This window comes from Manis javanica, chromosome 11, assembly GCF_040802235.1.
Source record: "Manis javanica isolate MJ-LG chromosome 11, MJ_LKY, whole genome shotgun sequence".
Classification (NCBI taxonomy): Eukaryota; Metazoa; Chordata; class Mammalia; order Pholidota; family Manidae; genus Manis; species Manis javanica.
In genome coordinates this window covers 85,418,723-85,431,675 of record NC_133166.1, presented here as the reverse complement: position 1 = coordinate 85,431,675, position 12,953 = coordinate 85,418,723, and the positions used below count along the sequence as shown (strand labels likewise).

The window sequence follows — 12,953 nt, the reverse complement described above, 5'->3', positions numbered from 1 at the left end:
CTGATCTAGACCATTTCAAAGACACAGTCCTCTACTACACCCCAGGCAGGGCCATCAGCACTTCCAAACTCCACACCAGTTTTCCTCTTAACAAATTGCAGACCTCATTTCTCAAGCCAACATCTTAAATGGAGAGCAGGCGGACTTCAGGCTTGGCTAGCCTGATCGAAGTTGTTCTGCACTTTCTACAGCAGGCCTCTTGATGGCCAGCTCCTGTCCACTGTACTGGGCAAGAAAGAGTACCAGCAGGCCCATCCTACCAGACGCACGGCCTTTGGCTTCTCATTCTTCCCTGACAAAAAAAGATGCCCCTCATGAAGCTCTTCTTCTAGGCACAGTAGAGCCTCCCTGTCAGAATGAGCAGCCTATGAACTCCTAAAAGTGTGCGAACAGTTCTGTTTCAAAGCCCCGCCCCTCACTTCTATCTTTGGACTTTCTGCTGCTAAATCATAGGTCTCCAAACTGATAGATGCAATAATGGCCTGTCCCTAGGTATGAATACCTAACTCAACTTTGGGTCTCTTCTCCATCTCTCACTGCCCCTACACACCCCTCAGCCTGTCTCACTTCAAGTTCAACAGTCCCCACTTAATCTCTTTACAGAGTCCCTTGGCCCATCTCAAACATTTTTCATTAAGCTGGCAGGGTTATCTTCCTACTAAATCTGCTCAGGTTATCCACAGGTCTAAAAACATCCTGAGGTTTCTCCAATGTATGCAATTTAAACTCAGACCTACACAATAGCTGGTACCATTCTTTCTTCTACAGAATTCTAATATTAATTCCCTCCAGTGTGGGTTTGAGGACCTCGTGATTACACTGATAGGCAGGGGTAAAGTGGGTCCAAAACATGGAACCATTAAATAGGAATCTCTTGCCTTCACCATCTTTCATTTATTATAGTAAATACATTCAAAGTTTATCACTGTTTATTCACTGAGCACTGAATATGTGCCCATGCATTATATTAGGTCCTGCAGCTACAGAAATGAATACTAATATTATAATAATTCTAGAATGCTAACCTATGGTGCCCAAAGAGGAAGACACAAACACTGCCTGCAGACATGAAAGAGGCGTATCAGGAAAGGAACACACTGAGATGGGTTCTTTAGGTAAAGAAGTAGGGGAAGGACCTGCCAGGCAGAAGGAACTCAGAGGTGTGAAAGGCATATGTGTTTGAAGCCTTGGCCAAAAGCACAAATGGGGGAAAGCATGCATGTACATGAGTAAACTGATTTGCATTTGCCCACCCCAGTTTTGAAGTATGTCCAGCTCTATCTTGCTCTACCTTGTGATGGAGAAGAGATGGGGCAGAAGAGCTGGGGGGAAAGTCAAGTGGGACACAGTCTAGCAGAAAAGGGCCACAAATTGCATGAATTCAGTTTTAGAGGGTGGGTTCTCTCATTTAGGAATCCTTTAGCCATCTTCACAAAGTTTTCAGTTTAATAATTCTTCCAGGTATTGTTATGTTGTTATATTGCTGTTCCTGGTCAGCCCCACTCACAGTCAGAAGTGAGAGAAAGTGTCTACACTATATACACATACTGACACCTTTGCCTAACCAGTCACTGCAGGTCGTTGTCCCTTTTACAGAAAGCAAAGCTCTTTACATGGCTTCTTGTCTTGAAGCCACAGCAATGATAAAACCTGAACCCACTAACAAGTTACCAGAACTTCTGGAAAGTTGTAAATCCCTAAGGACTTTGGAATGTACACAGGGGAATCCTACATTTGCAGTCTCCTTGATAGCTCAATGCCTTGATTAGGCTAAAATGAAAAGGTGATTACCATTCCCCTTGCCAAATGCCCCTGACTGAAGATGAAGAGTCAGAGGTCACAGTGGCCTTCAGGAGGCTTTTAGTGGCTCTGTTGGGTGATTCCCCTCAGGAAGATGGTGCAGCAGAAGGGTAACAAGTAGATGATTTGAAATCAGGAAGCGAATACTCAAACTCCAGCTGTGGCTCTTAATAAATCTCCAACTTTTATGAATTACTTAACCTAGATTCTTCTCTCAGTTTTCCTATCTGAAAAAAGGGGACAATAATAGCTTCCTTACAAAGTCATTATAAGATTATATGTTACTGTATACAAAGCATATAGTACAATGGATGACACATACAATGCTGGACAAGCAGCTGAAATTATTACCTCTTATGACCAAATGATCTGCTCAATCACATTCCATTTTCATTCCCCTCCCCTCTGTGTGTGTGTGTGTGTCATTTGATTGTGGAGTGTTAATATTCTAGTCAGTCTTCCCACCCTACACCTAATTCTTCAGATTTTTGTCTCACCCAGAATCCTTCAGGAGATAGTTCATAAATCAGTTTGGCCTGACTTGACCCCTTCACCAGAGAGCAACAGCAAGGTCACCATCCAAAGGTTCACCTATAAGGCAATGAAGGGGTTAGCAGGAGCCTGAGACAGAAAATGGGGTCGGAAAAAGGAAGCGAAGAAAGGGCATCAAGGAGAGGAGTTAGGGGTTGAAGAAGTCCTACGGGCTTATATATAACAATCCAGAGCTTATTCATGTGAGATTTTTAAAAATTATATTTTCCAGTTTGTAGAGAAATCAGCCATCAATATACTATTAAAGGAGGGACAATTTTACAGTAAGATGCTCCCTAGTTTAGCAGGGAAACGGATGAATTCAACAAATGTTGTGTTTGAAGTGAAGGCTTGCGTGCCGTCTCTGCAGCCCTGAGAAGCCTTCTGCAGTCAGCTGGCCTGCACCCAGGTGTGTGTTTGAGGGGCCAAGCCTTGGAGCAGAAGTTCAGTTGCTTTGATTTCAAAAGAAGCTGTAACAAATTAGCCCAAAGCTCACATTTTCCTACCATGGCAAGAGAATTGAAGATGCCAAGGATAAACTTTGAATGTATCTACTATAAGTACCAAGTATAGAGTCAATGTCTTACTAGAAAAAAAACAAATTTCTATTTCTCACAGATGCATGAATGTATAGAGTACACTGTGTCTCTTAATCAGCAAATTATACACAGTACATGTGTCTCTTTCTCTCTATGTATAGGTTTAGCATTAGTTCATATGTGTGTGTACAATATTAAGACACAGAGCTTGACAGATTATTTTACTGATTTTTAAAAAATTACAAATCTAGGATATTTAAGGAGTTTTAGCATTAGCCTTAAATGCACATTTCCATTTCATTAGTGAAGTATTTCTTTCCTTTCCTATGCTGGGACAAAATCAATTGAACCTTAGAGATTCAAGCTATGGTTCAAAACCATCAAAAGAGCCTAAAAATCTAAGTACTGTCTCCAGGACAGGCCCCGCCCTTCTCCTCCCAGACCAGCCTGACCTTACTGGCTCACCCTGATTTTGAAGTATGTCCAGCTCTTTCTTGCTCTTTCATTCCCATTTCTTTCTCCCCACATCCCTCTTTCTCCTTTTCATGGTCTACTTGAAGCCACTGTAGTGTTTGGACAGCTCACTGAGATGACAGCTGCATGAGATGAAGCATTCAGAGAGAGATCGGATTGGAACGGGGAAGTGCTTTTTTATTTTTTATTTTAATGTACTTTCTATTTTGATGTGTGCATGTGTGGGTGTTATAGGCAGGGGAACATATAGCCCACTGCCTCTGGTAACCAAAGACCTGCACCTTCCACTTGGAATGGCAACTCTGATCTTCCTGATCTCTGTGTTGTTTTTCTGGAGCATAAGAACCAATCAGGGATGGGAGACAATAGTCAATGATAAAGATGTAGCTGAGTGGATGGCTCATTAAAGAAGATTACCTGTTAAACATACCAAAAGCAACAGTCATTTTGCAATGGGAGGTGTATTAACCCGCTGGAAATGATGATGATGAAGATGATCAAAAAAAAAAAAGCAGCTACTGCTGACCTAAAGCTTAATATGATTAAAAGCTGTGCTCAGTTCGTCACATCTATTATCTCATTTAATCCTTGCAAAAACCTGTAACTACTTCTATTTCCATACAGATCAGTAGTTTGCTCAAGGTCATAGAGCTAGTAAATAGCACAGCTAGTAAATTCAGACTTAGATTTCACTAACCTATGTAACAACTATGCCAAGACATAAATCTTGGAATAAGGAAAGCCTTCCTAGCAGTTTGATAAAATTGTCTTCTTTAGAAGTTTTAGGGAAGTGCTTAATCTTTAAGCTCAATTCTAGAAATCTTAAAAATGCACCCAATATTCTGTCTTCAAGAAAGACCTAGATCCAGTCCTCTTGGGTGTGAATGTAGAACAATGCACCAAAACTCAGTGAGAGAAAGAAAATAAAATGCTGGCTGATCATTCAGACCAGAGGTTCTCCAAGAATTGCTCACCAAGATTGGATAGTATTTGCATTTAAAGTATGTTGCAGCTTCTCTTTTTTGTCTGGTGTACTAAGTTGCTATATATCAGTTCTCTCAGTGGTGCAATGTGTTAGCTTTTCTAATTGATTCTGTTGAGAGAGAAAATAAAATATAGACTTGTAGAGCTGGAAGTCACTCGAGATTTTCCTTATTTTACAGATGTGGGAAAAGAGGCCTAGAGAAATGCAGTAATTTGCTCGAGACTGAAAGTCTTGTTAGCCAAGAGCACAGATTTCAGCGTTGGAATGGTTTTAATAGGATGTATTAGCTGAGTGATTATGAGGATTCTAATAATACTCTAGTAATAATACTTCTGAGTCTCAGTTTCCTCATGTGTAGTAGGGAATAATAATGCAATGTGCAATAATAATGAAATGTGTAATTATTATTATTATTATTATTATTATATTGCATCAAGTTGCATATCACTATATCATAATATACTGTTACCACATAAAAACATTTATTGGTGTCATAAGAAATAGTGTAACGCATGTAAAATGCTTAGCACACATAGCCCATAGTGATGAGTCATCATTATCACCATCATTGTCATAAACATTAACCCAAAGGAACGGCCTTATGCGTTTTAACTCCCTGCCGCACCAAATGATCTTTCCATGTGTGTAGAGATGGGTCAGCTACACGTGACCAGCTCCAGGGCCAGCCCAGCCCACCCCCAAGTCACATCAGACAAACTCCATGGAAGAGGTCTACCAACCAAACGTTTGTTAAACAGTAAAGACTCATAATGTGAGACCTGCTTATTGCAGTCTGGACCTACATTTGTGTTTGTAAAACTTAGATTGATGTTTTTTGGAAAAGCTGATACAATGGGTGACCCTCAAAAAGGATGGGTATTTACAATTACTCTTAAGAAGATCTGACTACTAAAGCACCTTTCACATGGCATTTGATGAATAACTCATAGAGGGAGAGGCTGTTTAAGTAAAGTTAGAAAGTTGGAATAATTTAGAAGCTAAATTGATTATGGGCCCTAATGAGGTTGACCTAACCTTCACACATAAAGATAACACCCAATGAGAAAAGTTAACCATGGGAGTTGAAGATAAGGGAGAATATAATATGGTCTTTTTGATAAAATGCAAGTCAAACACATTTATTTTAGCTTCCTAGGAAGTCAGGTTAATAAAACAATGGAGTGATTAATGATAACGTGTATGTAGAAGCAAATTGCATGGGAAAGAAAGAAAACGGCTTAAAGGAGAGAGTGTGTATATTATAAAATGTGAATAAGAAGAACTTCTGAAACTACTTAAACTTTACAGTTTCTTTGGAATAAAAATTGTTTGTATTTTCTCTATTAACTCCAAAAAGAAACATAAGCCTCAAAGAGAATGTAAAACCTGGCATTCAAAAACGTTGTTTTACTAATTTTGAATAAAGAAACATTACTCTGAATATTTTTAGGAAAGGCAAAATCCCATGACTGGTATTGTTCTTATAGGAACAAAGGTTCCACTAGATTTATGCTTCTGGATTTTGGCTGTGAGTTGGGATGACCTGGGGAGCTTTGGAAATAGTAATGCCAGGTACCACTTCCAGAGATTCTGATATAATTGGACTGGGGCGTGAGCTGGACATTCAGGTTTTTTAAATCTTCCTATGTAATGCTAATGTGCAGCCAGGTATGAGAACAATTGTTCTGGTAAGTTTGGTTGAGCGTCTGATCCTTTTTCTGTTACTGTTAACTCGTACAGAGTCATGCTAATCAAGCAAACATCTCTATTGAATAAGAGAAACTAAACTATCTTTGGAGAAGACCATTCCTTCTATGTTGCTGAGACAACTGCTAGAAAAAAAAAAATACATGTATATTTTTAAAGTTTTCCTCCACTCTAAAGCACTTGAAATAGAAATCTCCATCCTCTCCTACGGAAAACCCCTTTTCAGTTTTTTTTAGCACTCAGCTTTATCGTCAAAATCCTATCATGAGTTTTCTAGAAAATTTAATCTTTTCATCCATTTGGATGGTATTTATTGAGTACCTACCAATAAATGTAGTAGCCATTGGGCACATGATGCTAAATATTCATGGTCTATTGGACAATAGAGACAGGTAACCAGACCATTTCTGCTCAGTGAGATAAATGATACTGTCAGAAAGTTCTGTAGGCAGTGGGAACCCATGGAGGGTACAATCTACAGACTTGGGAGATCTGGTGGGCTTCCTAGATAAAATCACACCTATGCTAAAAATAGGAGAGTAAGAGTTAGCCAAGCAAGAGGCTACTGTCAAGAGCTCTGGCCAGAAGCAGTAGCATGCTTGAAGGTCCAGAGGCATACGAGATGTGGTGGATATGAAGTAAAAGAAATCCAGTAGCATTAGACCCTAATGCTAAAGAGGGTGTTGTGTGTAAGTTAGGGGAAATGGTCTCCCAAGGACGATAGTGGGTGATGAGGCTGGAGAAGTAAGCAAGACCTCGAAACTATATTGAGTTTAAGTAGTATTATTTTCCTAAATGAAATGGCAGAAAAGCTGACCATTCAGTTTTATGTGGGAGAATCCTATTATTGGATTTGAGCTTTTTGAAGATCATTTTTTGCTGCAAAGGGGTCAATGATTGAAGGCAGAAAGACTGGAGTCAGAAAGATAGGTTTACAAGTGAATGAGGACAGTGACCTGTTACAGAGAAGTGGATAGAGTAGAAGGGGATCTGGGATCAAGAAAAGGCTGCAATCAAAGGGAAGTAACCAAGTGAGAAAAAGAAAAGGAGATCTTCAGATATAGGAGAGGAAGGTAAATGGACTGAGAGACATTCCCAAGAAGGGAGATGGGATCCAGAAATGGGGTCCAATATATATAAAATGGATGGCATCCAGTATATATTAAAATATACTTTCAATGTGGAAAATAGAGATTATGTCATTGATAACACTTTCCTGCTTTAGCCACTAAACATTGTATTGTGAATGTTTTCCCATGTCCTTAATATTCTTCCAAACATATTTAATGTGGCCAGATATTTCATGATACGGCTGTACCATTGTATGGCTGTACTATACAATGGGCATTTATTTTTGCTCTATTGATTTTTGCCCCCCAACCCCAACATCCATTTACCCTCCTTCTCAATCCCCCCTGAGGAATTCATAGGATTTGGGTGGTGCTGATTCCAGCCTTGACTTTGAGGTCAGATTCCTCGACCCAGCCCCGAATTGTTGCATTTCCCTGTCCTCGGGGACTAGAGAGAGTGAAATCCCAGGATGAAGGGGAAAGGCATCTAGGGCCCAGGAGAAAGTCCCTACCTGTAGTCCATGTCCCCTTTAGTGCTACGTGTCATGGAGAGATAATGCCCGTGAAAAAAAGACATAGAGCCTGGGTGCTCCTGGAAGCCAGAGCCGAGACCTTATTCATGCATGTTTCCTCATTTCTGACTGGAGGCTGGCACAGAGTGTGCCCCTGAGGGGTGTGTCAGCTGCAGCTGTGCCATCATCCCTGTCACCCCCAGGTTGAATGGGACAAAGCTTAAATAGGTTGGATCAAAGAGAAAAGTCAGATCTAGTACTTATCTTTCTCTTCTCTCAAAACAATGTTCAATCAACTTGAGATAAGCAGGAAGGGAATGTACTTGGCTGATATTTTGGTGGTTGTCTCCTTTTTTTAAAAAGAAATGAACAAAAGAAATATCTAGCACATGTATCAAACTTTATAATTTAGAAAATGCTTACAATACAGTACCTACTTTCAGCTTCAAAACAAGACTGTTGGATAGAGGTAACTGCCACCCTTCACATTATGGATGCAAAAATTGAGACACCTGGATACTGAATACATTTTTCAGGTTCATACAAACAACAAATTGTGAATCCGACCATTGAGTGGTTTTTTCCACTACTCACAGAAGTGCATAAAATTAGCATGTGCCCACTCTCTCTTCATTGATCTCACTGCCTGCTTTTCTCAGTTTCTTCTTCTCTGCTGGCACGTCCTAGAAAGAACTTTAGGACCCCATTTGTACACCTCTGGGCTTTTTCCACCAAGCGAGGAACAAGGCTGACATAGTTTGTTGGGTAAACACAGGCAGCAAGGGACCATGATTTACGCCCGACTTGCAAACTTCTGATTACCAATCGGCTGCCTGCTATGTAAACTAAGATTTAAATCAGTTTACACAGTGTGGTAAATAATTTAATCTCTCCTCAGCATGGTGTTTGTGAATGCAAATGCTTAAGCCTAAACTGATGCTGACGTTGTGATGCAAGCTTACAGTTTCTCAACCAGAAAACATGTGCCAACAAACGGCCCTTGTGTGTCCCTGCCCGCGGTGGAGAAGCCAGCAGCATCAGAGATGCAGGGTAAGGCAGAAAGCCCGTAGTTCTGGGGAGAAGCCTCATTCCCTAGACAAAGCTCAGCCACAGCTGAAGGAGCTGGAAATAATCCCTGTCTTTAATTGCTCTGGGTCCTGAGACTTTTCTCTTTCTTTCCGTTATTCGTCAGTGCGCTGCTCTGCAGACATGGGTTGGCTACAGGTGTGTGAAATCGGAGGCAAGCAAATAGAGGGGAATGAGCAAGGAAACAGCAGTCCGCAGGCTAGTTGTAGGACCGTTCTCACTGGAAGATGAGCTGGGCACTCACTACCTGTCTCTGCATGCCTATGCCAATGACCTGGATGCTGAGAAAATCACATGCAAATGTGTTTCCCATTGTCAAAAACCACTGACTATCCCTGCTGGTGTCCACTGAACCAGAGTGATTCAGAAATTCTTAGGAATTTCTCATCAGCATTGTTCATGTTCTAATCAGCCTGGTTCTTGCCTGTGGCTGAGTAAGTGAGAAGGGGGCTCGCTTCTCCTCCTCCCACGTGTGAGCCTGAGCTTCCTCTGGCGTAGAGGACCCTGGGCAAAGCTAGACTGGGACTGCCCCAGATTAAGATGACTAGGTGTGTTGACTAGAGTAGGGTCAATGCAAGCCAGAGAGTAAGTTTCTTGATTTTCTTCTGCCCCCTTCGAGAATGTTACCTGACGAGCAAAGTGTGTGTCTCCTTGCATCATGGGCAAAATCATGGCAGGGATTTTGTGAGTTCAGAAAAAAACAAAGAAAAACAAAAACAAAAATCTTCAAAAGGAAGACCTGCTACGGTCAGACTTAATTAATCAAGTCCTTGTTAAGACATGAATTTGATTTTCTCCTACAATGACACAATTTATGGTAGGGAAAGAGTAGCTACTATTTCCTAAGTATAAGGAGTTTCTTTTTCTGAAAGATTTCTGTTTTGTCTGCTCAGAAAAGATTCCTTTTTCTGAGACCATTTATTGAGTATTTGGAACAACATGAGCACTGGATTAGATATACAGTATCTTCATCCCCAGCTCAACACTCTAATGTGGGCATTGTCCTTCATTTACAAAGGAGACCAAGACCCAGAAAGTTAAGAAACTTGGCAGAGGTTACTCAGCTGATCTGGGATTTGAACCCCAAAATAACTCTTCAAAGCCCTTCTGCTTAAATTGTGCTGCACAGCCTTTGTTCTTGCTGACCGGCCACGCCTTCAGACGAAATAGCACCCCCGGCTTCTGGGTGTAGGATTATGTTCCCAGGAAGTCCAGGAAGGAGAAAGCAGAGAGACTATAATCATATTACTAGCTACTATGTATTGGGTTTTATATTTTAAAAATAAATTTATGAATCTTATGTTTTATACATATTAATTTATTTAGACCCCACATCAGCCTTATCAGGTAGCTATTATTATTATTATTATGCTCATTGTACAGGTGAGAAAGACTGGAGCAGACAAGGAAACCTTCCCAGTGTCACACAGCTATTAAGTGTCGGAACTGGGGACCAGCCCAAGCAGTTTCTCCCAGAGCCATGATCATAAACCCCCGATTATCCCGAGGAGGACGTTCCTATACACAGTTGGATGTGGGTGGTGTGCATAACACTTGGGAGGCTCTTAACACTTCCTTTCAAGGAAAACATTAATCAGGGCAGAGATTCTTTTAAAAAGCACTGAGGTGAAACTGTGGGCTCTCCTATGGGAAAGAGTATCTTGACAGAAAGCACACCTGGTCAACCTACTTGTCGTGACTGGGAATACACCTGTGCAGGTGAAGAGAGATTATATAGAAAAACAAAGACACAACAGGCAATGGACAACCCAGATCTTAGTATTATTTCCAAAACAATGGTCTGGGATTTAAATGAGGGAATAGAAGCAAGGTCTCAGGGTAGAGAGAACTGTGAAGATCCAACTTACTTCCTGACTTTAGTCTCTGCGCTTTCCACGGCGTAGTAGCCAGGTTTGCATTCATATCTGCAGATGGAGCCCACGTCATGGTTGCCCTGGAGGCAGTGAGGCAGGAGCAAGTCGGCATTCGGGATCACAGGGGGAACATCACACTCCAACTTGCAGTAGGCTTCGGGCAGAGACCAGAGCCCATCTTCCAGACAGGTCAGCCACCGGCTCAGTCCTGACTCCAGGAAGGAAGCACAGCATGCTCAGAAGAGACAGTCCAGAAAGAAAATACTAGCAGCAAGAATGAAAACCTGTCAACATTCCTAGAAAGTCACATTATTCTTTGTTGAGTAGCTAGCTCTAAAATCTCAGGTCTTATGTTTATTCCATATCTTTTTACCCACAGAGCATCTACTGTGAACTATTTCTTGACCTGAATGAGGAAGGACTGCCAACCAAATCATTACCTAATTTGCTAACTCCTAATAATAAAAATAGAGTAGTGACAGTATCACGGAAATCATTATAAAAATAACAGACAGCACTTTTATAGTGTGTATTATATACCAGGTACTGTTCTAAGCATTTTATGTGCATTCACATGTGTAAAACCCAAAACTCAAACAATCCTATGAAATCCCCTCTTTTGCAGATGAGGAAATTGGGTTTAGGAACTTGCCCGAGATAGTAAGGAGTAGAGGCAGGGTCTGAATTCTGGCACTTTTGATGCAGAGCTCTGTACTTAAACACCAGCCTCCATGCCTTGGTATAATTCATGCTTTCTCCAGGTGCCATCCATGGACTTCCCACAGTTGCACCACCAATTCACCTCAGACCTACTCAGTCAGAATCTGTCAGTGTGAAGCTCAGGGAGTTGCATTTGTAAAAAGTCTCCTGGGTCATTTTTAGGTGCACCAAAGTCTGAGAAGAGGGGAACAGCAAGGTGTGGGGTCAGTGCAGGTTCCACCCTATCTTCATCTCTTACTCAACCAGGGACAACTCATGTAACTCTGCTATCATCTCTAAAACAGAATTAAAAGCACCTACCTCACAGGATAGCTGTAAATACTAAATTTTAAAAAGGTGCATGATAAAGTATATCTTGACTCTTAATAGTATCAGGAAATTGTTAGTTGGCATGACTCCAGAGGATGTAATATCAAATAAAAACAGAGGAAAGATTAAGTTCCCCAGACCCGGAGCTCGGGCATCCTTCTAAGTCATCAGGGTAAAGAATAGTTGGTGTTACCCTTTGGGGCTTTGCTGGTGTTACTAGAAGAGGCTGATATGGCAGAGCACATGGGTAGGGTATCTGGATGACGGAGAAAGACCCCCAAAGTACCCCCAAAGAGAGAGACTGTGAAGAGAACTTGCACACCTTTGCTGGCTGGCTGGCCAGACAATACCTTGAAGCTTGGCGGGCGCGACACAGGAGATGGAGCAGCGTTTTAGGAAGTCTGTTCCCTCTGAGCAGGAGAAGGTTGCGTAGTTCACCAAAGACCCGTCAGGAATGCCACAGTCAAGGGGCATACAGTTCACAGCCCGTTCCCAGTGCCCCGAGGAACACGTGAGCACAGTTTCCTTCTAGAAACAGAGAATTTTCCTTTGTTAAGATCATGCTTATCAAAATAGCCTCCAGGCTTTGGAAGGGTCCTATTGATTATTTGTGCAAATATTTAGATATATTTATATACATGTGTATACATATATATATAATGAATGTGCCGTTCTCCCTCTTTACGCCTTACTGTCTTACTATGTGGTCTCACAAAACCAGGTGTTTGCTTGGGTTCAGCATCCAAGACGCACTGGCAGGAGACTGGAGAGGGAGAGAAGGAAGGGAGGTGGAGTTAACTCCCTCGCCAATCTCCTGCCAGTGTGGCTGCCGGGGCTTCCCCCTTTGGCAGCCCTCTCCATGCAGCCCCTCTGCTCTCCTCCTGTGGGTTCTGCTAACTGCTCCCTGCAGCCAACTCTTCAGGCTTCGTGGTGGTATTGTCCCTTCACTGCGGGATTCTGTACTGTTTCCCTGAAATTTCCCTATATCCTGTCCCCACCTAATCCCTCTATTAAATTCTCGCAAATTGCCCACTTTTGAGTGCATCATCTGTTTCCTGCTGAGACCTTTTCTGATAATGCTACTGAAAGTAATTACCTGTACCGAGAATACTAGTACATGGTATCTACAGACAGCTGAGAGTGAATGCATATGAGCACTTTCCAAACCTGTGGCTGAATCTGACACATCCCTGCTGCTCCGTGGGCCTGTCGTTTCCGTAGAGTAGTTCCAGAGCCCATGCTCCCTAAAGGGGGAGGTATTTACTCAGCCCCTGGATGGCACAGGTTCCTGCTGGGTCTGGATAAGCAAGACCCTCAAGGAGCTACTAATCTACCAACAGAGAAAA

At 41.8% G+C, this 12,953-nt stretch overlaps 1 protein-coding gene across 2 annotated transcripts in view; it reads right to left on the bottom strand.

Annotated features, from left to right (window-relative positions):
- The window catches only part of PAPPA2 (pappalysin 2), a 281,412-nt gene that overhangs the window by 68,790 nt on the left and 199,669 nt on the right, over window positions 1–12,953 (bottom strand). Inside the window, exons 16-17 of one of the 2 annotated variants that reach the window (XM_037022528.2) lie at window positions 11,958–12,135; window positions 10,573–10,786 (exon numbers count right to left, since the gene is read on the bottom strand). In XM_037022528.2, coding sequence (XP_036878423.2) covers window positions 10,573–10,786; window positions 11,958–12,135 — 392 coding nt within the window. Of the gene's footprint in view, window positions 1–10,572; window positions 10,787–11,929; window positions 12,136–12,953 lie in introns of those variants that run through there. The other variant, XM_073216797.1, reaches the window with a different exon arrangement.